Raw genomic sequence first — 25,531 nt, 5'->3', positions numbered from 1 at the left:
AAAACGGTTTCAAGTTTTTTTTATTCCATTCGAGCATGTACTCCGAGTCGACGTCGATTGGCAATGTAAGATTAGTCAAAGTCGGATGCTTGGAAGGAATGAAATGCATTTCTTGAGGGACTAAACCGGCCAGAAACGGTACAACGAGCGACATTAGACGGAATAACCTCAAAGGGTGAATCTTCTCTCCGGGCTAGTATAGGACGTAAAAATCTATCGTACACAGTATTGAAGCTAAGCAGGTCAGCTCTAAGAGCTCTTTTAACAGGGCGTAGCGCATCGATTCGATCGGCACCTTAAGGAAGGATAATAAAAACCGTTCCTGTGCCCTTCAGTTACCCCGCGGCGGAAAAAAGAGGAAAAGAAAAGTAGGCACGCGTGTGTTCGTTTACACCCTCGGTTGAACGCGTTCTCGCGCAACCAATTGTTCGGGCTACGTGCGCACGCCTTTTTTAATTTCTTTTTAATATTTTGTTCGTGAACACCGCACATACTCTCTAGTGGATCCTCGCGCTTTACAGGCGGAGGACCCCCTCTTTCGCGTGGCACACGTCGTGCTCTACTCAATGCAATAATCAAAGGCCATTCATGTTGTAGTTAATACAAAGATAAAATATTTATTTAATAGTAGCCTGCGTTAGGTAGTATTAGCGTAATAGCTTTCTCCTCGGATATATCGAATATATACATATATATATATATTTTTTTAGGAACTCCCTTCCAAGGGGTGACACTTGCTCCGCAAATGCATCCTGCACTTGTGTGCAGTTTGTCCCAAGATTTGCCCCGGATTAGGGTCAGGTGAATCGATCAGCTGATTTCAGGGGAGGGAAAATCATCGAAACCGACAAATCAGGGCTTATCGTGCGACGTTGTTCACTGGGGGCCCAACTGGCGATTTGTGGAGCTTTGTCCACCTCGTGAAATCGGAATTACACGCATATATATATATCTTTATCTACTTATATACGATCCTTACTAAAAAGTCTTTAACGTCTTTATCGATCGTTTTAATGTGGTGATGGTTTAGTAATCGGATTTTGGTACTCTTTTGCATTTTTCTTTTTATTCGTACGTTTCAAACGTAAGCGCTTCGTGCAGACGATCACCAGTAACACTACCAAGTACCACTAGAATCTCGAGTGAATCCCTAGGGTTGGTCTAACACGCAAACTAAAAACGACACTAACTCGATCGGTCCGCCTTTCCTACGAATACTTACTCACCCCGTGATTTCACTTAAGTAACAGCCAATTGTGCCCTGATCCCGTTCATTCAATTTCGGGTGACGTAAAAAGTCTCTCTTCAAGTTCTCCCCGGTGAGGAATGCCAGTACACTTGGTCCTAAATTCTTAAAATCATCCGGAGATATTCATAATCGGTGCGTAACATTTGGAGGAATTTCAAAAAGTGCAGTAACGAGTGAAATGAAATTTTTACCGTGTTCCTCGAAGTACTCCACTTAGAAGCAACGGTTAACAAGTGTTAATAATGACTTACTAGAGCCTACTTATTTTTGTTTTCTAAACTCACAGTCAGAGATACTTCGATTGCAGTAGCGATTGGGTACATCGGACACCGTAGACTGATTGTTACGTACATCGTGGAGCGTTGCGCAACTTGTCGAAAATTTGCAACTCAATGTAGATATGTAAAATCGCATCGACGTACCCAGGATATTACGCGGCAAGTGGAGCAAGTCGGTTTTGAAAATTCCTTTGTAAATTTATGCAAACCTTCGGGAAGTTGCATCGCGCATCCTGTGGCCGTGTACGCGAACAATCGTTTACAGGGTGCAAATACAATTTTTCCAACTAATAACCGGTGATAGGTAGGTTAAATGCGTAGGGTTTTAGGCAGACAATAGGTGTAGGGGAAGTACCCAGGGACCAAACAAACGTGTTTCGAGGACTGATGGTTCTAGCGTATACTTGTAGCTGTTTATCCGAATTGACGGCTGTCCCTTCAAAAGGACCCTAGCACATTGCAATTGTACCAAAAAATTCACATCTTACGTCCAACAACGCGACGACACATTTCTCGGGCCTACGCGGTTGACTTTCCACCTTAACGAATCGGCAATAATTTTTCATCAACTCTAATTAACATTCGGGGGTCTCGCTGTACATATGTCGGTGTACTTGATATACAAAAATAAATACTCATGACAACTTCTCGTCACATCGCGAGAGTCGCCCTTTTAATCGGACAGCCCTCGAGAAACATTATATACGCTACTACGAGAATCGTGTACATTATTTTATATTATTTTATATGATTATTTAATTTTATTTTTTATAAAGATTTAGCCACTATATTTATACGAAGGTCGGAGCGAAGAATAGGGTGTATTCTTTAATACTCATCGTTGCTACGAACACGTGAGTTAGGCTGGACACATTATAGAATAACGTAAACCGTCTTACCTGATTTCCTTGGAGAATCAAAAATGATTTGTAGCCATATACGTGTAAGAGGCGTGTCCGGTTTCAGTTGTCTCTTTTGGACGTGCGGACTACGTATTATTGCGTACATTATGTTAATTTTATTATTATTAATTATTACTATCACAATTGTATTACTTGTAAAGAAAGAGAAATCTTATCTCGGCCGCCCTGCACCGCGGATGCCGGCGAACGTTTAGATCATTCTCATACATCGTCCTCATTGTTTGACACCCTATCTTTGCAGTATTAAAAATCGAGGACGAACGCGTGCAAGATAACGTATCCGAAATATTTAACCCGTTCGCCGGATTCGCCGTGCATGCGCTCGAAAGGTGGAGGGCCTGCGAATTGCAAGGAATTTAACGAGAAAGTCGCGTTGACAAAAATTCCTTCGGGTGTTCGGCTCTTTTGACATCGTTATCAGACTCGCTGTCGGCGTCGTTATCGCTCGACTTTGAATTCTTGCAGCACGCGAGGCCACCTCCTTAAAATGAATGGTAATCTGGTGAGGATTGATTTCTAGTGGCAGCGCTCGTTTCGTAGAGTTGCCAGGAAGAATGGAAACCCGTTTACCTGTAAACGGGATGATTACTGACATTTGTATGATGACAGGTGCAGCGGCCGCTGCCAAGCAGCGTAGGCACTTGGGTCAAATTCGAGAGCACCCTTATCAAAGGGCCGGCGCTCTCTCGTGAATACCGAGTACACTGAGAGAGAAAGAGAGAGAGTACGCGGAAAGGTTAGTTTTGCACAAATGTTCATTACGTTTAATTCATATTTAACTTGTACAGCTACCAATGTATGCGAGAGCTTTCACACGGCACTCGGTTGGATTTGACAGCAGCAGTGATGTGTGTACGCTCGTCCTGTGTACCTGATGCCGCATCGATCATTTCGATTTTCTTTTTTATCCGAATATCTATCTATATATCTATATATATATACGTATTTATACATGAAAGAGAGAACAGCGATCGTCGTATATTTTACAGTCGGTTATGCACGAACGGCATATTTATCCCGGTTCGAATCACAGACGAGCGGAGACCTCCTCGGGTTGCTCGTTCTATCATTATTTTTTTTTCTATTAGTTTCTCTTTTGAAATTCTACTTGTTAAAAGTATATCGGGGTGTTGGATATCTGGAGCTTTAGAAGTACCTAAATTTCGAGTGCAATACCAGAGTAGGAGGGTTTGTTACGATTTTTTCAGAGTATACGAATTTATTGGATCTGAGATCTCGTCGACAAGATTCGATGGAGTCTTGTCTTTTTACCGTGCAAGTTTCTCGTGATTCTGTGTTCTACGAGGAGGTCTTGCTTTCGGGGGTTTTAATTGTTTCTTGTTTTATGTGCACTTTTGAGGGGGCCGACCGTGATCGTGTGAAAAATGTTATATAAGGTTGATCGGATTTTTTCATTCTGGACGGTTCGTGATCGACGAACGGCCCCGAATCATTGAGAGAAAAAAAGCTATATTGGCAAGGCAGTAGTATCGGCTAGTACAGGAAAGATTTGCCTCTTGGATAGCTGACTTTTTTGACATAACGTTGACGCAAGATCCTTTTGGCGTAACTCCCCGCTCTTAGGCATAAGCAACAAGTACAGATGGTACTTATGTACCGGAAGGGTACGCTCGTTTCTTTTAAGTGCGTAGACAAGTTTGCTATATATTATTTATACACATATATCGTGGCAAACGAATGCGCGATGCGGATTTTTAATGGAATTATTGCAATTCGGTTGCGAACACTGCCCGATTCTTTCGATTTCTACCTCGATACCTTCCCTGCTGACGATTTTCTATAAGAACCTTTGAAAATTCAGCGAAGCCGCTCGGGGAAACTTTTTCGATATCGATTGGACATTTACTTCAAAAAATTCGACCCCACGAAAAAGGCTGATCAGGCTTTTAATGGGCGAAATTGATATTTCGTGGTTTTTCCCTAAATTTTCATCATTTTCTAGAATTCATTTTATACAGTCTACTTTTTGGATATCCCTTCCATTTTTTTTTTAATCGGTTTTCGTAGAATATTTTCAGCGGGTATCGACCAGTCATTGGCCCCGTGCTAGTCCTTTAATTTCTATAGTTACATTTGGAAATTACCATTGAAAGAGGTTGACCATTCGATCGATTCGACAAGTAGAACACAGGGGCAGTGTGGTGTTTGTGTTCGGAAGGACAATAAACTAAGAATTCGGTGCTTGTATCGATAAATAAGATTCTAAGATTTCAAATCGTCGTCTTATACGAATGCTTTCCAGGACATATATATTTTGCATTTCGTTAATTTGTTTGGCAACTTGTGCCTGTGGAACACTTATAGACCTTCCATTTGATCTGTATATATAAATTGATTTACATATATTATTATATTATACGATTTAAATAAATATTTATATGAAAAACAAAGTTATTCTTCTTGGTGTAAGTCAAAAAATCGCAGGGGTGGTTACGTGATGCGGCGCGAAGGTCTTTGATTTACCGGTTGGCATCGTTTAATCCTGCGATCGCAGATCAGCTCGAATTAAATACAATGACAACAGACGTCTGGGTAAATGGAAGGTGAAGCACGTTATCGATCGATCAATTAGAGTTCGCATTCGACGACGATCCGAAAAGCTGATCGCTTATTCTGGGTTTAAGTCACGACTCAATGAAAATGTTCACTCAATTGCTCATCCAGGAGCACTGCTGCCTACTCTTCATCTTCTATTGACCCACACCTGATAGAAAAAAAAAAAAGAATCACTCGTATCTATTTCCACTGATCTCTTTTCCACGGTTAATCGATGCCCCATGACTTCGATCGATACGAGCAAATCAATGTCCCAAGGTGAAAAATCAAGGTGACGTTTACTTACTACTACAAAAAGCTGCCCGAGACGACGTCCCACCCTTTTACGTATTACCACTAACAACGTGACATTTATAATTTATTTATTGACACCCTTATCATTAGGCGCAATTATCATCCATCACATAGACCGCACAACAGCACCATCTTTTATTGAACTAACAAAAAATGCTCCACATGGCCAAGTTGACACTAACTATTTATATACATATCTAGAGATTTTTTAATACCGTACAACAATAATATATGCTTTTGATATGCCTGGAACTGTACTATAGATCTGTCCTACGATGGCACGCGCGTAACTCACGAGCCTCTGACACCTGCTTGCTGATGGGACATTATTAATCGCAACAATTTATTAATACGTTTTTTACGACTTTTTTTTTTTTTTTTTTTTTTTTTTTTTTCTTAATATCTCTCTACGCATCGGTATACCTTCGAAGTCGACTACTCTATTCCGATGACCGACCACGACCGCGATTGCCAAATTATTGAAATCCTCTTATCGATGTCACATTGCCTGATAAGTCCACGTGCCACGACGGGCGCAGTAACTCGCATCGCATTGTTCCGAATTATCGAATATCTCTCTCTCTCTCTGTAAAATTAAACAATTAATAATGATCTATCGGCAATTCGATCTTGGAGCGTCTCGATGGCACGATACAGTGAACGCTACAACGTGCCAACGAGATCGACGTAGAGTTAACGCGCGTGCTATGATTGTGCACCGAAAATGAAATTAAATAAGAGATTGAAAAAGAAACCGAGACCTGTCCTCGAGGATGGTGTCTCGATTTTCATTTAAACGGATCTTCTCTTCGAGTCGATTCGATTGCGATGCATCGCGACATTGTCCTCCGTCGAGGAGAGTAATTGTGCCCATAATTATGAAAGTGGTCTAAGTCAAAATAAAAAAAAAATGATTATCAGTTATTTCTCGCCATATTATTTCAAAGGAAATTAATTCAATGTAATTTCGAAACAAAAAATATATAACTTAGACCACTTTCATAATTATGGGCGCAATTAGTCTCGACAGAGGGGAGGTTTTTTCTCGGTGTATGTTCAGCTGGTATCTCACCGATCGCTGGCAACGCAGCATTACTGATTAGGTATCGCGTTGTCAGTAGGTCTTGACAGTCCGTCGGTCGCAAGTCGAATTGTAAATTACCGAATAATTCACTCGATACGTTCTTCGAATGCCTGTATTAATCCTTAGTCTCTTTTGCCTGTCCTATGTGCGGGGAGGGTACACGAGCCACATAAGAAATGCAGCTCAAATTAATAACTCTATGAATAAAGTAGCCTACTAGTCGTATACCAGGTACAGGGCGACTAATGACTCTTGGCCAAGTCAAGGGTCGTTACTTAGCCGATATGGTCACGTCTCATTGTATACGCACGAGTCAAATGCTTCATACTAATAATTTTTAATTGACGCAGTGTAAAGCAATGCTACCTTTTATTCGCCTGCACAGCTTTGGTCAAGATCGATCTCAATATCGGACCCTCCAAGAATAATCGAGGTGTCCCGTGGTCTTGTTTATTTAAAATTGAATTTAGTTGTACATTATATCCTCGGTTCTTTAGTATCTTGATTATCGCTGAGAGCATTGCTTTTCATTAACCATATCTCTCTCGACTGACCGAACGCTGTTAGATTAATGTTAACGTCGGTCGTTCATGATCAGAAAGAAGTACTAACAAACTGTTTTTCTTTTCTTTCTTGTTAACCCTGGTTGCCCATGGCCTGTAGGCTTGGAGTGCTAACAATGGAATCCACTCGCCCCGTGCTAACACCTGGACTCTGGAACAGCATCCGCGTTCGATCGGTTCGCCGAGCAGCTGACCACCTTCGCCGTCCGCGTCACCAGCCCTGTTCGTCAAGCTTATCCATCCCTTATCCTGAAAATAAGAAGAGAAATCCGAGAAATCCCAAAGTTTGTACGACCACGCAAGTCGTTAAGCCGGGCGAGAGATCCCCTCGAGGCGCTCGTTGTTCAGTGCCTCTGAGATGCACTTGGCGCAAGACTCTACCGAATTTCCCGCTAGCCACCCGATAGCGACCCAACCAAACTGCCCGATAAAAAAGTTTCCAGGGTGTCTATCAAAAACAAAAAAAAAAAGAAATAGGAAAAAAGAATGCAAAATCTTGAGGAACTCGCGATAACGACGTGCGCTTGGCGCGAAGCTCTGTCGAGTTTTCCGGCGATAAGGTAACTAAATACGGTACCTAATGAATGAAAAGTGCGTCGAAAGCCCTGCGTTTAAGGTTGTCGTTCCGCATAATGGAACGTTATCTTGAGAAATTCTTAATTATGTTTATCAGGGACTTCGTTCGTTCATTGGGTACTTTAGTTTTCATCGGCAACGAGAAGTTCGACGGGGGATCGAGTTATGAAAGATGTACGATATTGCGAGAACGTCTCTCTGTAGATACATGTTTCGGAAATTGTTGATTGCGTCTCGTGCAAGATATTCTCGGTAGAGGTCTGCTCTGTACTTATTCGCGTTACGGTTTTCGAAATCGGGGTAAAAGGTATAGGCTTGCTTCGGAGATGTGCAAACTAGGGGACACCTCCTAAGCTCCCAACTTCCGCCCAAGTTGGGAGGATATATTCTGCGAGTACGAATTCGGATAATTAAAAAAAGAGCGCGGAGAATCGTTCGTAGGATAGGAAACGGACGGTCTGAAGTGGTCGCACCTTTCGTTAGATTGCCATTTATCGTTATCTCCCGAATGGTAAAAGATGAGGGACGTGAACGATCGAAAAGCCATTACGCCATATTGCCAGATTATCCCAGTCACCGGGTTTCATTGTAATAAATTGCCATGTAATTAATAAGGCCGCTACCGTGGTACTAATATCTTAGTAACGATTGTTGATCATTCTTTCATGCGCCACCGAATATGTCGCCTAACTTCGAAATTTCTCCTTGTTCACGTTACTCGTTGTTCATCATTCGTGATATAGCAGGAGGTAACGAATCCAGCAACCACGCCAGATTTCTTTTCGAGAACGAGACTAGGCAGTAGACAAGTTGGTTCTGGTCTAGAAGTTAAACGTACTTTCGTGCAACATTTATTTAGCGTAATCCAGGCGACACTCTTAAAGCGTACCGTATTTACGCAGACTCGACTTAATGTTCGATGGAACGATTCGTGCTCGAATATCATCGGTAATGTCGACGGTACGTGCCGTTGAGATTTACCCGAAATTGGTAACTTAACGAGGACGAGTTTCGTGATGACGAAAGTCGCCAATCATTAACGAGGGATAATATCACCTATCAAAGTGAGACAACGAAGATCTGAGAAATATCCGGAATTACCGAGCAGCGATACGAGTCTTCTTGAAAGGTAAGGCAACTCCTTTGGCTGTTCTGCGGGATAGAAGTCGAGTAAGTTGCGATCAAGAGACTCGGCTGAGTCCCGCGCCAAGTACACTTAGAGTGTCGGTGGCGTCGGATTCGGTATATCCTACAGATCAGGCAAAGGGTTCGTTTAGTCTATGTGTACTATTGAAATATATATATATAGTATGTATAATAGGACGCAAACCAATCTCGAGCGGTAAAAACAAACAGATCTGGTGTTTCCACCCCTTACGAAATTATTACCCCTTAAGTTATATAAATATATGTACGTATAATTTGTTCATAAGTGCAGGTGAGATTGCGTGAGAAATTGATTTACTTAATGTTGATTAACATTACATATTAATTATATCTTGTTAACGTTTAGGTCTGCCATAAATATGACTATAAGAGTTTTAGTTATATGTACGTTAAATATCTGTACAATTAGTATTTTGGAAATCTTGTGCCCGTTGTTCATTGAGTTGCAGGGGTCTTGTGTTACGAAGGATCCTCGATTTATCGTTAACTCGTCCATTATTTTATGTATGTACATACATGCTTAAAGCATAGATACACTACGAGTGATCTGCAATCTACTTAAGTTGATATCAATCGTTCGGAAATACTTTATCACCATAAATAGATATTATGGGCGTATACCAGAAGAATCTCTTCGTGCCTGATTCACGTACGCGTTATCACAGCGCCTTGATAACGAAAATCGTGAGCGATTACATGTTAGGTGCACCGCACCGTTTTATATATATACATGTATATATATAATTCGGGTAGGGTAACGAGGGCTTGTCTTAATTTACTTCTGAATTTCACAGGTCATAGAATCTGTTAAATCGTAATTGAGAAAATTCCTATGATATTGTTTTTTAATTCGAGTCAAATCATTAGCACATTGCTTTATTAATAGTAACAGAATCATGTGTTAGAATGAAGCAATACGAAATTTATCCACACGGAACAATCAGATTTCAGTACGACATTTTGGTATGAAAAAAAAGTTTCGCGATACCAATAAGGATTTCCTACAAATACGATATTAAATGCGCATGGTTTATTTGATCGGCAACGTGCAAAACCGTTGTTTCCTGATTTTTCTATTTCTCGGGAGTGGCGAAGTTAAGAAGTAAATGTTGACGAATTTATCTAGACCTCGTTGGTCGTGTTATTCTTTATAATATTAAATATATGCATATAATTATTCGTTCGCATACGATATATATAAGAAATGATATATATTAAACGGGCAAGCAATTTTCGTTAGAATACATAATACTTGAGTTTAAATTTATTATAGTAGTTATATAATGTCGAAATTTATTCATATTTTATTGTACTGTTGGCTTGTACCTTAGTGTCGTGCGCGATGTCTACCGTGGCAATATTTAACAAAGCAGAGTAAATTCGATTTAAAACCGAAATGCCTATACAGACCTAGATACGAAGTATAGTACTTTCTTTTATTTACCAGAGTTTATGGATTGCAATAAAGCAAGGAATAAAGCAAGATATTAAGTTGACGGGCAGGAGAAAAAAAAAACAATTTATATCGAATCTAGTAGTTAATTCGAGTAGGAGGAAATAATCTCAATTAATGTAGGCACGTTGGTATTTAATTCTATGTACAAAGGGCAAGTGCCGATAGTGACAAGGCTACCTTGTTCGATGGCATATTTATAGACTTTAGAATAATACCTCTTTTCTGTGCAAAATTCGAAGAGATAAGCGTAGTAAATATTTAGTAGCTTTATTTTGACCAAAAAAAAATAAGAAGAAGAATGAATCTTTTTTAACAGTAGTCGCCCAGGAGAGACCTCTTTAAATCGTTTAGAATCTTGCAGGTGCAATAGCTTCAGACTTTTATATACCCGAGTAGACATTTTATTGCTTACAGTCAGTCTACTTGTCAGATCAGTCACAAAGTTCTTATTTATCGCTGGTAAACTCTACGAGTATTATCCGATGTACATTGGTCTGTCTCGTTCTACAGCCCACGTACAATAATTATGAAATTTATTCGTTACAAACCCGTTCAAGTCGGCGCAATACGGAAAGCCTTAACTCGCGTCATTCACTACGAGAAATATCCACAGAGACATATTTTTATTACTACTGTTAAAACTGTAAATGTTTACCCATTTAACATTAATTAAAGAAAGTAACAATCAAATTGAGCTACCCTTCACTTTATTCGTCTCGCCGTAACCCCATTAAAAACTACCAGAATATTAACATTAACTCGCAGCGATAAAGAAGGTACGTATAATTGTGCGTGACCTCGATATCACAGATAAGTAGAAGAACGCGAATAATTGCCTGAGGTTGCTATCTTCAAGTATGGTAATAGGCAGATTAAAATTACCTAACATGTAAAATTCCTTTAGACGTTCCGAGTAAGTACCGCCATCTTGCGGTGTAATCACTGAACCTTGCAATCCATACACCGCTTATAGATGGTTACATACCTACAGTTGCTTTCACGGCTTGAACCGGCGAAATTTCATAAACCTCTATTAAAACATTTTAATTAATCTACCGAGATTAATTTAATTAACGAATTCACTTCCATAGCCATTTTCGCCTGAGTTCGCCGCAATAGCAATCCTTAAAAATAATCGAATAAAAATATATCCGCGATCAGGGTACCCTGGGCATCTTGGATATCTTGGACATCTAGATCTTATTTACCAAATTCTGTTTTTTCACTCTGCATCGTAGAGTTCTGAATTAATGATGGCAGCGGTCGCCCTCTATCGTGCCTCTTTCGGTTTAATCGGACCTCGGGTCGCCCTCAATTCGGACCCGAAACGTTCTCGTTCCTTTTGAGGTCGCCCTAGAGAGTGAGAAAAAAGGCATCCCTCAATTTCCGCGATGTCAAGATCGCGTGGGCGTCGAACGTTCCTGAATGAAAGCCCGAATGACGTCACGGGGGTATCGAGGTTCGCGTTTCCGCGCGATCTATGAGCGGGCGCTTGCGCTCTGTCCCTGCGACTGCTTAACCCCTCGAAGCTGCAAGAATCCGTGATCCTCCGAAGCTGCATCTTTCACTGCCCGAACCGCGACCGAAGCGGCTGCAATGGGGAGAGACGTTCGCTGAAGTTCGAAGGCCAGGAGACGAACTGCAATCCGCCGTCGTGCCGGTCCGCGTTCTGAAATTTAAAAGGCCAAGATTAATCGCGTCACCCGTGACTGCGCAATTATGCGGTCTCGCGAGCTATGATTACTCGCCTCGTGCAGCCACCTCGTCATTTGTAAACAAAGACGCGTAACGGATAGGGGGTAGATAACGTCGGTGGTAGGAAGAGGATTGCCAAACCGTGTCGTGTGCCTGTCGAGGGAACCCAAGTTGAAGGGGCTCATCTGAATTGTCGAGTCGTTACGTGCACCCCAAGAGATAACCCTTCAGGATTTGCATGTCTTCTTCGTGGTCCAAGTCGGCGTATATGATGAAACTGCAGCTGCTCGTCATCGAGACCGGCTACTGCTGGAGGAAAGCATTGCTGAGGTAAGTGACCCGGATCGAGAGAGAGGCTTAACGTTCTAATTAATTTTAGAATCTATGTCAGAGGTGAAATACTTGCCAGGTAGTGTCCCTTGTCGGTGTTAACGGTGGTCGATAAAACGGGTAGGATTTGTTTCAACGGAGTGCTGAATGGGCAATGCTTTTTTTAACGATTAATCCTGTAGGTTAACATCTGCGGGTGAGGGTGGAGTGGGAGGAATATTCGACCTTGATAAGAGCATGACGATATACATACGGACTAATGGCTTCGCCGAAATGGGCTCGCAAGTATTTGTACAAAGCCGGGGATTATTTTGGCAGCCTTCCAGTCTCGAAAGAGAGCACGGAACAGTGTCACGCTTTTCTTTGTCCGACTGCAGGGACCCGGTGAAATATAGTTCTTCCTGAATTAATGGCCTGGACGAGAGTAACCGATAAGTCAAAAGTCAAGGGGAGAAATTCCACCTTGACCTCCCTTTCCGTATCCATCGGCACGAGTTCGAGACTCTTGATCGAGCTTCCTGTATATATAATTCCAGTAGTTTTTAAATCTGTCGCTTATTAATAAACTTAACACGTTTTACCTTATAAATCTGACCACGAGCGAAGCCCATGTGCCCATTTTCTGCAGGAAATTATGCTAGTTATAAACAATCCTTGTTTAAATTCAAATATGGCGGCGCCACAAACTTGCCCGCGGAGTCGCCAGATGGCCACAGTGAGGCGCTTTCGGCAAGGCTTCTGGCAAAGCACGGGTTAGCTCGGTCTTACGGTTCTTTCGTAAGAAATATTTAGAAAACCAGTTCCGGGATCTCCGGAGAAAACATCAAGGCGGAAATTTAAACCTTCCGAGACGTTTACGCCGCCCACCCAACGTTATATTTATTTACTTCAATCGGAATCCACTCGCTCCTCCTGGACGCGTTTCTGAACATACCGATCCCCCTTCTCTTTCTCTCTCTCTCCCTCCCGTTTTTCCGTCCTTCTCTCTCTCGCGGTCGAGCGTTGCCCTCTCTCTCGGCGATTCGCCGTGAGCGGCCATATTTATTTTCCCGACGTACGCATGTCTTTCTTCGCACACTTGCACACATCGCTGCATTCATGACTGTGCGCGCTGGCAGCTCGGTGCACGAGCATCGGATCGAGGGTCCGAAGTACGCGCGCTTCTGTGTGTCGCCTCACACGCAAAGTCGGCTGCGAAGAAGGTTTAACGACCACGGCCGCGGCTACGATCGACGATCTACGTGAACGAAGCAATCCATCGGGATGTCAGTGTGTGATGCGCCGCGATACAAACGATATAAGCTTGCGTCACTGATCGCGGCCCGACCCAGCCTTTGGAGTGCGCGAGCTTCGGGGAAACAATCGCGTTGGCCGCCGTCCATGTAAACCAATCCGTTTCTTCCGAAAAGTTGGTTAGTCCTGCCCTGGTCTGGCGTTTTTCTTGTAAAAGTGCTGTCCACTTCCTTCCCGCTGTCGGCAGAGACGCTCTCGAGTCGTCGTCATATCGCTCGGAACCTCCCCTCTGTCCTTGTATACTTTCCTCGCGATTTCCAGAACGTTAACGAATAGTGAGACAGTGTCACGTGCTCGTGCGTGGACGTGTGAGTAAAATGCATAAATTAAGGCTACCTGTCAAGGTCGAATTGCCCACTGCGTTAACAAGGTATGGGGAAGCCTAGTTAACAGGTATCGATATAATACTATATTCTTATATTTATTACGTACCCGAAGAGTGGATTTCTGCATTCGACTTGTCGATGCGAATTCACCTCCGAAAGTCCTGCGAGATAATGCTAGGGAGTCGGGTACTAGTCGTACGTGACGTTCCTAGGTGAAACGGTACTTGTCTTACGAATCGAGATTAATATGTCTTCATTTGTTCTGTGAGGTTGCAGGGAACTACTGGAGCGGTTCGATCGAATAATACCCCGAATAGGAGAATGTGTACGGGACTGCGTTAAGTTCGTATGAAAAATTTGGTACGTCGTTTAATTTATCGGTCGTAACCCAAAGGGGTCACTCGCCGTGCATGCCATCCACTGGCACCACCTATGATAAATTCCTTCCCAATCGTGCGATTAGAGAGCGGCGGGGCAGAGTTCATCCTCTCTAAAAGATAAGTCGGAAGGAAAATATTGCCTCGATATCAAGATACTATCAGCGATGACCATACATTCCGTTCCTCTGAGTATCCGCTAATCTTCTTCGTACTCCTGACATGCAGCTCCGTCCCACTCCTTTGCTTCGAAAGACCCTCCTTCCTGCTTTTGAGAAATAACCTTCGCAAGTGCTTTATGTTTGTACACCGCAGGCAAAAGTTGACGTCCGTGACCCTGCTGTTTGCAATCGAGTCGGAGCTTCGAAGGAGCCTTGCCATCGGTTTTGATGTAACCGATGCTTCGATAGGATTGGATTGGATGGCCGTGAAATTTGTGCACTTCCTCGGTGGTTGCTTTCGCAGAGGGGATCCATCGTCTGGCTGTCCGGTGGTCCAGCGTTATTTTTGGGATGCGTATTGCGCGGGACCTTGCCGCGAGGCTAGAGCCAATTTGGCCTTTCACTTGATCTTGACAAATTGAATCTAGCGCGCAGTACGCCAGTATCGGTACGTAAGCCGTGCTACAGGTTGCCGCGGATCAGTCGCCAAGATGACGCCAGTGCGAGTGCGGCTCCGCCGTCTTTACCCGGTTCTCTAGTACGCAATCGTCACACTTTTCGCCCGTTTACCTCGGAATCATGCAACCGGCACGTAACATCTTCGTCCTGGACGGCGTGTGAGTAAACCATGACGCGAGATATCCTTTCATGGCGAACTAAATTTATCTTCCTTCTGCGTAAATATTTGACACCCTCCAACGCTCATCTCTAAAACCGACACGATACATTCCTATGGAGACAACGATCATTTTAATGATTTCTTCACCGTGACTCGTGAACGTCTCGGGTTGTTTCTCGGTCTTCGGCCTCCATGCAAATATAATATTTGCACATTTGAACATTATCACCCGACTTGCACGTGTACTTGATTTTTCATCATTTTTTTCTCGTCATTTTTCTTCGACCGGTTGCAGGAAAGTGTGATGTGATTCGTCTTTTTTCCTGCCCTACTCGATGCTAATATTTCCGATTTCAGTGGTTTACAAGTCTGTAGACATTGAGAGCCAATTTGGCGTATTACGTGGTCTTGACAAATCGACTCTAGCCCTCGGCGTAAGCGCGCTACAGGTTGTTGCAGAATTGTCATCGCGATGACGTAACGCCATTCTGCCGTACTCTAGTTATTACGTCACGATGACGAATATGGAGACCTACGCGATATACGTTTCTTCTGAAATCCCTGCCCGATTTTGAACGTCAGAATGCTCGGATAAAAACGAGATTAAAAGGGGCACTCGCGATTTCATTCCGAGCTCGGTTTACGGACCCTCGAGGTTTTCTTGCGCGTTCATTTAATCATACTTTGTTACTCTTCCATTTTCTTTTTTTTTTCCCCCTTTCCGATTACTACATCGGCGATAACGGGTTATTTCGAGGACGCACCGCGGTGGGCCTTATTTACTGTGTCCTAGAATCCGTCGATTAAATATTATTTAATCCGAAGATTCGGAACTTACGAGAGCTTTCGATAATAAATTCGCTCTCGTGAGCATAACTTGTGTTGCACTTAAAATACCGAGCCAAGTTCACCGGGAAGTGTAACATCCGGACCTTATCGCGAAATGGAACGAGCGTGGCTCTTGAAAAACCCCGTTTGTGAGTAGATACGTTAGCTCTACTTGGCGCGTAATTATTTCATTAATTATCTCGACTCGAGTTAACCCAGTTAAGAGGTGAATCGTCGTAAGTAGCCGTTCAGGGACTTTTTCCTCGTGCATCTTCCGTCTTCTTCCTCTTTTCTCCTTTTCTCTCATTTCTTTCCTCCCGCAGGCACCTCGAGCCAGGATTTAACGGCGATTATTTTCGTCTGGTCTTTTTACATCGCTCCTTTATTTATGAAAAATTTACCCGCTTCCCGGAACCCCCTGCGTGACACGTGTTCTTAAAATACCTGGAGACCATCGGGGGGGGGGGGGATATTTTATTTCTCGTTACACTTCGCTTCGGGAGATTTCGATTCCATTCCCGAGTTCTTCCCTATATACATGATTTTATAAACGCGGTCTTTCTTCTCGGGACTTCGTGGTTTCCTTTTTTTTTTTTTCACACGATTTCTCGGGCTTTCGCGTTGATCGACCTCTTGTCAATCACATGACTTATCACGAGCGACACTCGTGTCGGCCGACCGTGCATATTCTCTCCGGTCGTTGCGCAAATCGACCTATTGTTCGTCAACGAAAGCGTTGACTAATGCGAGAATTTTTGGTATAAAAGAGAACTAACGCCGAGGGAAACTTTCAGGGACCGCCGGGTGGAGTAAATATCGTCAGCGGGGAATCGAAGTAGGGTTTAGCCCGAACAATTCGGATTTTTCTCGGTCTGGACACCCATAATGTATGCAGACGTAAGCAACGTACCATTGACGAACGCCAGAGCGTGGCTCTCGCGAATAGTCAGTGAATCAGTCCCGAGGAAGTGAGTCAGAGAACCAGGAAAGCCCGATTCGCCTTAGCAAGATCAAAGGTATCAGCTTCGGAATGAAACATCGAGTCGTCCCAGATCTCCATATCCACGGTTGCGTAAATCAGACCCCTCGTCCTCATGCGGGGACACTTGGCGCGAGACGCTACCTCAATATCTCGATGGGATGAAAAATTCCAAAAGCGGCCCCCCAGGTGTCAAATAAATGTTATAATATTTCTGAGGAACCGGTCGCGCCGAATTTTATGACGTGGCTAATCCGAGAAAGATTGCACTTTTCCCCGGGGAAAAAAAAAAGAAAAAAAATTCCTTCTCGACTGAAATCTATTATTCGATGTTTTACCCCGTTTCAAAGGTGTCGGCACCGGAAACGTCACTCGGGTGACGGTGAGAATTTTTCTTTCCATCAACCGGCGTCGATCGATTCCGCCTTTTGCGTCCCCTTAAGCCCGGAGTAGGCGCGAGTCCAGCCTAAATTCCACGCCCGTGACGGGGACCTTTAATTGTCTTTACCTCCGGCTCTTTTTCCCTCCATTTCGTGATCGATAGGCAGTGACAGTGGGTGCGTCACGAGTTCACCGGCGAGCACATGCGCGGCCACCCACACAGCCGAGACCTTAAAAAGCTGCTCAAACAGACCGACCGTCGACGGAACGTTCCTCGATGTAGTCGTCTCGCACCTTCCACCTCGAGTATCGTGGGACCTACAGTTGCCAGGATTTTCGTTGCGTTACTTTGTGCCATTTTGAGCCGTTTTGCGCCACTCTGTGCCATTTTTCGCCATTTTTCGCCACGTCGCATCGCGTCCGGCGCTCCCGTTCGCACGCGCGCGATAATTGGCGAGCTCGGCAGAAACGAGCACTCGATGGTCAGTAACCGATGCGAAAGGAAAGTAAGCCTCGTTCTCAGCTGTCGGGGCAGCGTGCTAAAAGGTTTCTCTTTGAAGGAGGCGCCCGCCATCGGGTGCCAGTTTCGCGTGCCCGGACGGCTCTAATTACTCGGCTTGCATTACCAGGCCGCGTAATTGCACCCGCGAGGCGATCAAGGTCTTAGATGCAGACTCGATGGCGAGGAGCTCGCGATTTTCCGGGGAGGGAACGTTCGAGAACGCGAATTACTCGACTCGCGAGTCGCCTTCCTCAAGTCGCCAATATCTGCGATTTTAACTCCTTCCCATTTTCTTGTTTTTTTTTTTCGCCGTTACGCGAGGCGACAACATTACCTCGTCCTCGTGGAATTACGGCGGTTCTCGTCGTAAACTCCCCCGGTATGAAGCTGTTAGGGTAATTAACTGGCGTCGGTAAAAAAAAAAAAGAATAGGGAAAAAACAGAAATATCGGAAGTCGCGCCGATTTCTCGTCGCCCTTGGCAACGGACGACGCGGAATCAGCTGATCTCTCGCGGCGCCTCCAGTGGGGGCGATTGTTAAATCACGGGGATGATTATGGATTCCCTGAGGGGGGATATTGTAAACGTTTGCCGGAGAAAAAAATGCCATTATCGACGATATTCTCCCCGGGACTCGACTGGCTTGTTTGCGCGAGATTATCGGACTCGCTGCGAGGTTAAAAAATTCATACAGTCGCGAAAAACGCGCGGATGCGCTCGCAAGGATCTTCCGTAGCGAGGTTTCGCCTTTCCTCGGGGATTTATTTCCATTGGGTGATTCTCTGTGAAATTTCGGGACTGTGATTAATATTCGACCTCGGTATGTGAGTTTGTGATTTTCGAGGATTTCACTTTTTTTTTCGGAGTCATGCGGGGTTTAAGTTGGATCGTGACTTGGCGTTGTCGTTTCAGGGCCATCGGAGGGAGAGGAAAACAATGAGGTAGACCGACCGGTCCGTAATCGAAGGTTACTCGGCTAGGTACAATTGTTCGACATTCGGGCGAGATGTCCGCCGAATGCGGTGGGCTTATAATTCCGACTATCTGCGAGGGCCTTTGACCAGAAAGAGAATCAGGCCAATGTTGTCCGACCTTGGTGAGCCAATTATTTTTATTTTTATTTTTTTTTTTCTTCACCCGACCCGAGGGTTCAATCGGGGCGAAAAAAGACGAGTTCGAGTAACAGCCGACCTACTGAGGAAATCAGGCCTCGAGAGCGCCGAGGGCGGTTCGAGCCTTCCTGGTCTTGGGATATATTTCTCTCTGGAAAGTGAATTTGATAATCGTTTAAAAATGATTTAATCACTCAATATTGATTTAAAAAATCATTTAATCATTATTTGATATAAGGAGGCGCAACCAGGACTCTTCTAAAAATTTGCCGATGGACCTTCGCCGTCTATTTATCGGACTCTTTATCTTGGCCGGTGACATCTCTTTATCGGTTTTAATACATTCGAGTAGGCGCTAGATCGATCGCATCGGCCACGATCGGGCTTCTTTTATATGCGGTCAAGTGAACGTCATCGCGTAACGAACGCGGAACTCGATGGTCAACGACGGGTCAACAAAGCTTTCGCCCTGGCTCCAATCGTGTTTGCACCATCGCTAAATCGGACGACGTTTCCGTCAATTGTTAGCTCGTCACCTCGGGTCATTAACAATGCACATCGGCGAGATTTCTCGAATTTCCCGGACTCGATCGACTCAAGCGATTTTTCATCAGCATGGTGTCGTTCACGAAATGAAATCATGAAAATATTGAAATTTTCACTGAGCGAGGAAAATCGTGAAAATTATGAAATTTCGGCTGGGCGCAAAAATTGTAAAAGTAATTAAAATCAATCTGCACGCGACACGGCGAAATTGGTCTCTCTGTCTCTCTCTGTATCCAATGTACACCTGTGTCGGCATTGCCTTCTCTTGATTTTTTTCTTCCCATCGGATCACACCTGATTGGACCGTGGTACAGGATTACCCCGCGGTGAAATTTATCGGTACGCCGAGACAACGTCTACAAAGAACGCGCATGTTCTCTCTCTCTCGAGTGCACGTGCTCACCCGACAAAATGAAATTAAAAAAAAAAAAGAAAAAAAGTAACTCGCGTCACTTTACCTCGTACACTTAATTCGGGTATCCGGCAAACCGAGACCGCTTCCTCCGTGGGACTCGTTAAAGATATAAACTCCCTCCTCGTCTCCTGAATCCGAAGTCATGGCCGCGCGTCGTGTAGGTTGCGAGAAGTGCCTCCTCTGAAAACTGGACAATCCAAGGAAATAATGTCCTCGGTCCAGAGGACGCTCTAAATTGGCGCAATTCTCGCGAGGATTTAAAAATGGCCCGAAAATTCCAACGAACCACGATTTTAAAAATCGGGTCGAATTTGTGGTTTCCTGCCGGAGTGTCTCATGTCCGTTACGTAATGTCTCGTGTTTGTCGCCTCGCGAGGTCGGATTTCCAGGCTAGAGAGACCGCGAGCTCGTTTGCCGTTAATGTCGAAAGACGAATGAAATTATTTTCGAGAGGGACCTACGGGGGTGGAGTCGCAGAGAACGCAGGCGTCCGCTCCGCGTCCGACGCGCGTCCTGGAGGAGCCAGGATTAATGTATGGCATTCCGATTTCGCAGGATGGTATTGGACCCCAAGGCCACGAGTCTGCACAGCGATTACGGCAGCTTCGATCGACCACTGGCCGGGGCGGAGGGGCACGAGAGGGACGTCGAGGCGGCAGCGGTGGACGGGAGCAGCGCCGGGATGGCACAGTCCAGCGACGTGTACCAACGCCAGCCACTGCTCCCAGGGGCGCCGGCCAAGGGAAAGGACAAGTGGACCGGGGTCGGCTCCGCGACGGACTACTTCGAGGACGACGTGGACGAGAAGATCGACTCCCTCGGCCATGCCAGGCATCAGGGCATGCCCAACGGGGTCGGCAGCGGCATCATCAAGCTCGATATCCCGGCACCTCTCAGGGAGGAGCCTCGGTTCCCTAAGGAGAAGTGGAAAACCTTCCTTGGTAGGTCCCACGATGACGAACGCGGCCGATGAACACGTTGGATGATCAATATCCTGGTGGATGACCGCGTAGGATGACAACGCCATTGACTAATTTTTACCGTTCACAGCGTTCCTGTTCATGGTCGTCAACTTCATACTCACGACCGCCTCCCTCGCCATGGTGCACGAGCGTGTCCCGGATCGCTCCACCTATGGACCCATTCCCGACATCATCCTCGACAACGTAGAGGCCCAGGACTGGGCTCTGAACGTGTCCGAGGTCCTCATTATGATCGCCTCCAACTCGGCGACGCTCTTCATCATCTTCCACAAGCACAGGTGACCGCCCATGCGGCAGCCATGAGTCGAGGAATGGCACCTTTGAGCCAGTGCCGGGAAAGGATCGCTGGAGCCTCGCAAGAGGCGCACGTTCGCTTTGAATTATCCCTATTATGCGATTAATCGCGGAGGCACTTAATTGCCGGCACTTGTCCTCCCGTTCAGTGATGTCGGGTGCTTGGAAATAGCGGATGTGATCGTCGGAATCGGTATTGATGGTCGTTTGCTTGGCTTTTCCAGGTTCATCGTCGTTAGACGGGTGTTCCTGCTTATGGGGCTGCTTTATATGATGCGCAGCGTCACGATGTATGTCACGGTGCTGCCCATTGCCAGCAAATCCTACTTCTGCAGCCCCAAGGCCAACGCCACGACCCCTCTCATCGTCACGAAGAGGGTACTGCAATTAATCTCCGGCTTCGGCTTGTCCATTAACGGCAAGCACACTTACTGCGGGGATTACATCTACAGCGGTCACACGGTCGTTCTTGTACTTAGTTACCTGATTGTCAAGGAATGTAAGTCCCTGGAGGGCAGGTCGTTGGCTTGCTTTCCCGTCGTCTAATTGTTCTCGACTGGAGACGAGCTCCCGCGACCGCGTCTCTTACTTAATTCTTCGGATTACGTTTGTGGACGCGCTTTGATCTCGATGGAACTTTCAGACTCCCCGAGAAAGTTTCAACCTATCCACTGGCTCCATGGTCTCATGGCTTTCACTGGCGTCGTCATGGTCCTTCTAGCGCATGGTCATTACACCGTGGACGTCCTCATAGCGTACTACGTTACCACGCGTCTATGGTACATCTATCACACCCTAGCGAATAATTCTCATCTAAAGGTAAGCCAGTTACGTCTACGTAGGAGCGTAAATTAAAAGAAATAATTCACGGACTGCCATTTAATGGTGCCGGAAAAGAATCTCATTTTCGTGCTTTAGCCTTAATCCGCATTTGTTTTCAGCAATACGGACCAAACAATTTTTTGGCCCGGCTGTGGTGGTTCCCCTTATTCCGGTACTTCGAGAAGAACGTCGGAGGTACCGTTCCACAACATTACGACTGGCCCTTGCCGTGGCCGCGACGATTTCTTGCCAAGCACCCCAACAGGGATAGTTAATATCCGTCCAGGTCTCCCGTTGGATCGTGGATTTGCGGGGATGCTGTTCGCTGTACATACATCTACGATTATCACATAAAGTGTCCCTTTCTTGGTCGAGAGGCTAGCCCAAGAGGCGTGTGAAACTTGGCGCGGAGGCGTATGACTCGAGTGTACCGAGTCTCGAGGAAATGTACAGACCTTACTTTTCTCCATCGCGCCTGAAGCACCGATGACAAGAGGCTAACCTTCTCCCCGTTCATGGGTTTGCTGTTAACTTTTTCCGCTGACTTCGGCACGCAAATCTAGACGCCCTAACGGGTGTGGAACTATTAGAACAACGATGCATAATAGTTTTTTTTTTTTTTTTTTTCGTACGATGAGCGAAGGATGCACACTAGGTGAGGAGGAATAATCGTCACAGTCGTTACATGGACATTGGATAAACGTTAGAACGGTAATGCCAAGATTCAGTGATTGTACCGGTAACTGATCTCCGATCGGTCGAAACGCATGATCGGCGAACCGGAGCTAATTACCGCTACGGCAATTGCGATCGCGTAAGAGGTGGAAACGCGGCGACTGTTGCGATTATCCTTTCTTCCTGTATTCTCCCGTACGGAAGTCATACGAGTAAGATCGCGTAGATCCGAGGCTACAATGTATCTCACTTTGTCATAGCCTGGAGTTAGTTCTCCTGTTAGCTCCCGATTTAATGGTAACGTGATCTTGTACTCGGTTGCTCCCAGGGTATGTCGGGTTCAATTAGATCGATTGGCCAATCGAAGACAGTGATTTTATCCTGCCAGTCTTGGCACGAGTCGGCGGGGTAACTTCCTGCTTCCCTGAAATTGTCAACGTCACGGGACGGGGAAAGTAACGCTACCTTCGTTTCCCTACTATTTCTCTTCTTCTTCTTTTTTTTTTTTAGTGTTTACCTAAGAGTACAAAAATTACTTATAAGCGTTTGTGCACACAATTCGTTTACGCATTTGAAGCATCGTACATTGTTTTGATATCGGAATCGGGCGTAGCGATCGGAGATTAACGTGTACACACATTGAACGTTAAATCGAAAACTGATTTATACCCACGTAGAGTGGAATCGGAGGGTCGAGAGATTTGACTTTTTTGATCGATTTTTTACGTACCCTGGTCGTTACTTCGTCCAGCACTTAGACACATCCTGTGTTCTGGTGAAAGCGAGGCCGGCCGGCATTTTGAACGCTGGTTGGCTCTCTCAAATGAATCTAGCCTTCTGCCTTGCGGACTATGCGAGAGCCGACTTTTTCTGCAAGACTATTGGATTAACGCGGTCTGTCTACGGGAAAGCTTAAACAGCCAGTAGAGAGTTAGTTAAGCAGAATATAAGTGGGACCAAATACGGTGGAAACAGAAATGGCGCGACCTGGTGCGATGCGAGCGGTTTAAAGACTCTAATTAACGCGCTATTTAAACCGTTCGGATCTCTTTGCTCGATGGACACGTTCGGTCCCGAACAAAATCGACTCCGTTTGCGAAAGGAAGAGCTCGTAGGAACTCAGAAACGAGACTGAAGCGCCCCTCGAGAAAAGAGATTCCTCGATGGCTGAAGTCGCAGACATTGTACTCGGAGACTTGAGAGAAAACTTCTAGCTGTCCTTGAAGCAGCTTATGAGGAAGAGGAAAAAATCTTCAGGAAGTCTATGAGGGATGCCGAAAAACTGCATTAGCCCCTAGTTGCGATTCTTGTCTTTGGTCAGACTCTATAATCGGTTTCTTCTTCAATGTCTCGCCTTCCTGGGGGGGAAAAGAAAGACAATAGAAAATACGGTAACGAACGCGTTTAACGTCCACCCGACGAATCCGACATTCGGACGACTTCTTTGAGGATTTAACCATACGGTTTTACGGATGATCGGTGAAAAGTAGCTCGACTGACTCTTTCCGCTTCTCCGCGCGCCATTTTCTTTCGCCTGGGTGGTTGACTTTGGATGAGTTTCGCGACAGGCAGGGGAAACTGGGCCTCGAGGAAATTAATATAAGTGCGTTCTCCGGGCATCTTGATATTCCTTTATCTTAAATATATATGCGTTTAGTAAGAATTTCTGTCAAGGCGCGACAAATAATCATGGTTTATGTCGTCACCATAGAGCGGCTCCCACGTCGCGAGGTAGCCCTAGTCGGAGGGGACGTCAAACTGTGTAGCCTTTTAGGCGAAAAAGTGCTTTTCCGTATCATGTAAGAGCACCGACATTCCCGTTACATAACGATGAACACTTTTTCCAATCTACTTCGCGCCTGGTGCAAACACGGGCTCTCTCGCGGGTTTGTACATATATTTCGTTGCAAACGATACCAGACGACCATCTCGTGCGGTGCTCTCAGGCGACGAGCACACCACCCGAAGAAACGCCTGTTCCTCGAACATTTTCACGCGTATAGATATGAAAATGTCGATTAAAACGTTTCACCGCGACCGGCCGATGCGAATCAACATTACAACCAGTCAAATTAATTCGGCCGACTCCGTTCTCCCAGCCCAGTACTCGCGTAATGGCGCGGTGCATTCTTTCCAATGCTCAAAATGGCGCATCCCGAGCGCGCTTCGGGTTCCCCTCGAAAACCTCAAATAGAACTGTGTTCTTATTCGACGAAGTGCCCTCGACGCGCACAATGCTAGACTGCTTGCGGGGCTGCTTCAAGTCGAAGTCGTCGAATGCACCGGATTAATGTACACGATGCAATTATGCGCGTATTGGGACCGCAAACGGTCATGAAGAATCGAACGCGTGTAGGCGCGCCGCTAGGAAATCGGAATATACGGGATAACCACGGGCGAGAGTGCGAATTGTACGTAATCTCTAAGGGCTAGGATATTATATTACGGTTCCTTCCATTTACGGAGGGGCTACTCGTTGATGTTTATAAGAGGATTATAAAGATTTATAATACGCTTGAGTACGGAGCGCCGGAGGGCGCCCGGGCGCGGCCACCTCCGCGTACTCTCCTATATTTTTACGTGTAGATATTTTTTGGTAAAACGTTAAGGAATCATGATCTGATTAAGATAGCGAGAATAAGGGACTCGTTTGTACATATGATACCGATAGATATCTAGGTGGGCTTTTGATGCGCGACGCGGATCGTCCGCTGGCGTTGCCGAATCTCGCAGCCTTATCATTGTCCTTTGTATTTCCAACGTTTCTCGCTGAAACCGATTTATGCTGCTCCGTTGATTAATACTATACAATTTGGAAACGTACGTGCCGTTGCGCGGACATATACATACATACACACACGCGCGGATGCAAGTTTAATTCCCGTTCCCGTTACCGTATCTGTATATATAATTTTATATAGTTATTTATATATATATACTCTATGCCATTATTCTTATGATTACTATTATTAATATTATCATTACACCGTTACAATAAAGGCACGAGATGAAGCTGTAATCGGGGG

General features: G+C 45.1%; 2 protein-coding genes and 1 long non-coding RNA gene across 21 annotated transcripts in view; 2 read left to right on the top strand and 1 right to left on the bottom strand.

Moving 5' to 3' along the window:
* Positions 1-10,861, top strand: part of LOC105694785 (protein held out wings) — a 42,489-nt gene extending 31,628 nt beyond the window's left edge. For 3 of the 6 annotated variants that reach the window (XM_012415772.1, XM_023434224.1, XM_023434219.1), the window contains exon 7: positions 711-10,861. In XM_012415772.1, the coding sequence (XP_012271195.1) occupies positions 711-805 (95 nt within the window). In that variant the 3' untranslated portion in view covers positions 806-10,861. The remainder of the gene's footprint in view (positions 1-710) is intronic. The other 3 variants (XM_023434221.1, XM_012415773.1, XM_023434225.1) reach the window with 3 other exon arrangements.
* A 1,037-nt stretch (positions 10,862-11,898) lies between these two features.
* Positions 11,899-25,524, top strand: LOC105694783 (phosphatidylcholine:ceramide cholinephosphotransferase 2). Of its 14 annotated transcripts, XM_012415765.2 has the most exons (10): positions 13,289-13,878; positions 14,081-14,171; positions 14,504-14,966; positions 16,591-16,812; positions 18,571-18,754; positions 20,287-20,672; positions 20,782-20,992; positions 21,233-21,507; positions 21,652-21,827; positions 21,950-25,524. In XM_012415765.2, exons 6-10 carry the CDS (start codon positions 20,288-20,290, stop codon positions 22,103-22,105), a joined length of 1,203 nt encoding a protein of 400 aa, XP_012271188.1. In that variant the 5' UTR covers positions 13,289-13,878; positions 14,081-14,171; positions 14,504-14,966; positions 16,591-16,812; positions 18,571-18,754; position 20,287; the 3' UTR covers positions 22,106-25,524. The 14 variants fall into 14 exon arrangements, with proteins under 14 accessions (XP_012271181.1, XP_023289974.1, XP_012271186.1 ...); XM_012415768.2 differs by lacking the exon at positions 14,504-14,966; XM_012415766.2 differs by lacking the exon at positions 18,571-18,754.
* LOC105694789 lies at positions 12,275-13,044 on the bottom strand. The gene is made up of 3 exons (XR_002762369.1): positions 12,774-13,044; positions 12,446-12,710; positions 12,275-12,368 (listed from the first exon to the last, which is right to left on the bottom strand). It is a non-coding gene; the product is annotated as an uncharacterized LOC105694789 (long non-coding RNA).
* Positions 25,525-25,531: the final 7 nt, after the last annotated feature.

Source organism: Orussus abietinus, unplaced genomic scaffold, assembly GCF_000612105.2.
Source record: "Orussus abietinus isolate OABI.00-Male unplaced genomic scaffold, Oabi_2.0 scaffold27, whole genome shotgun sequence".
NCBI classification, from domain to species: domain Eukaryota; kingdom Metazoa; phylum Arthropoda; class Insecta; order Hymenoptera; family Orussidae; genus Orussus; species Orussus abietinus.
Note: the sequence above shows the minus strand (reverse complement) of the source record. Positions and strands in the feature narration are given on the sequence as shown.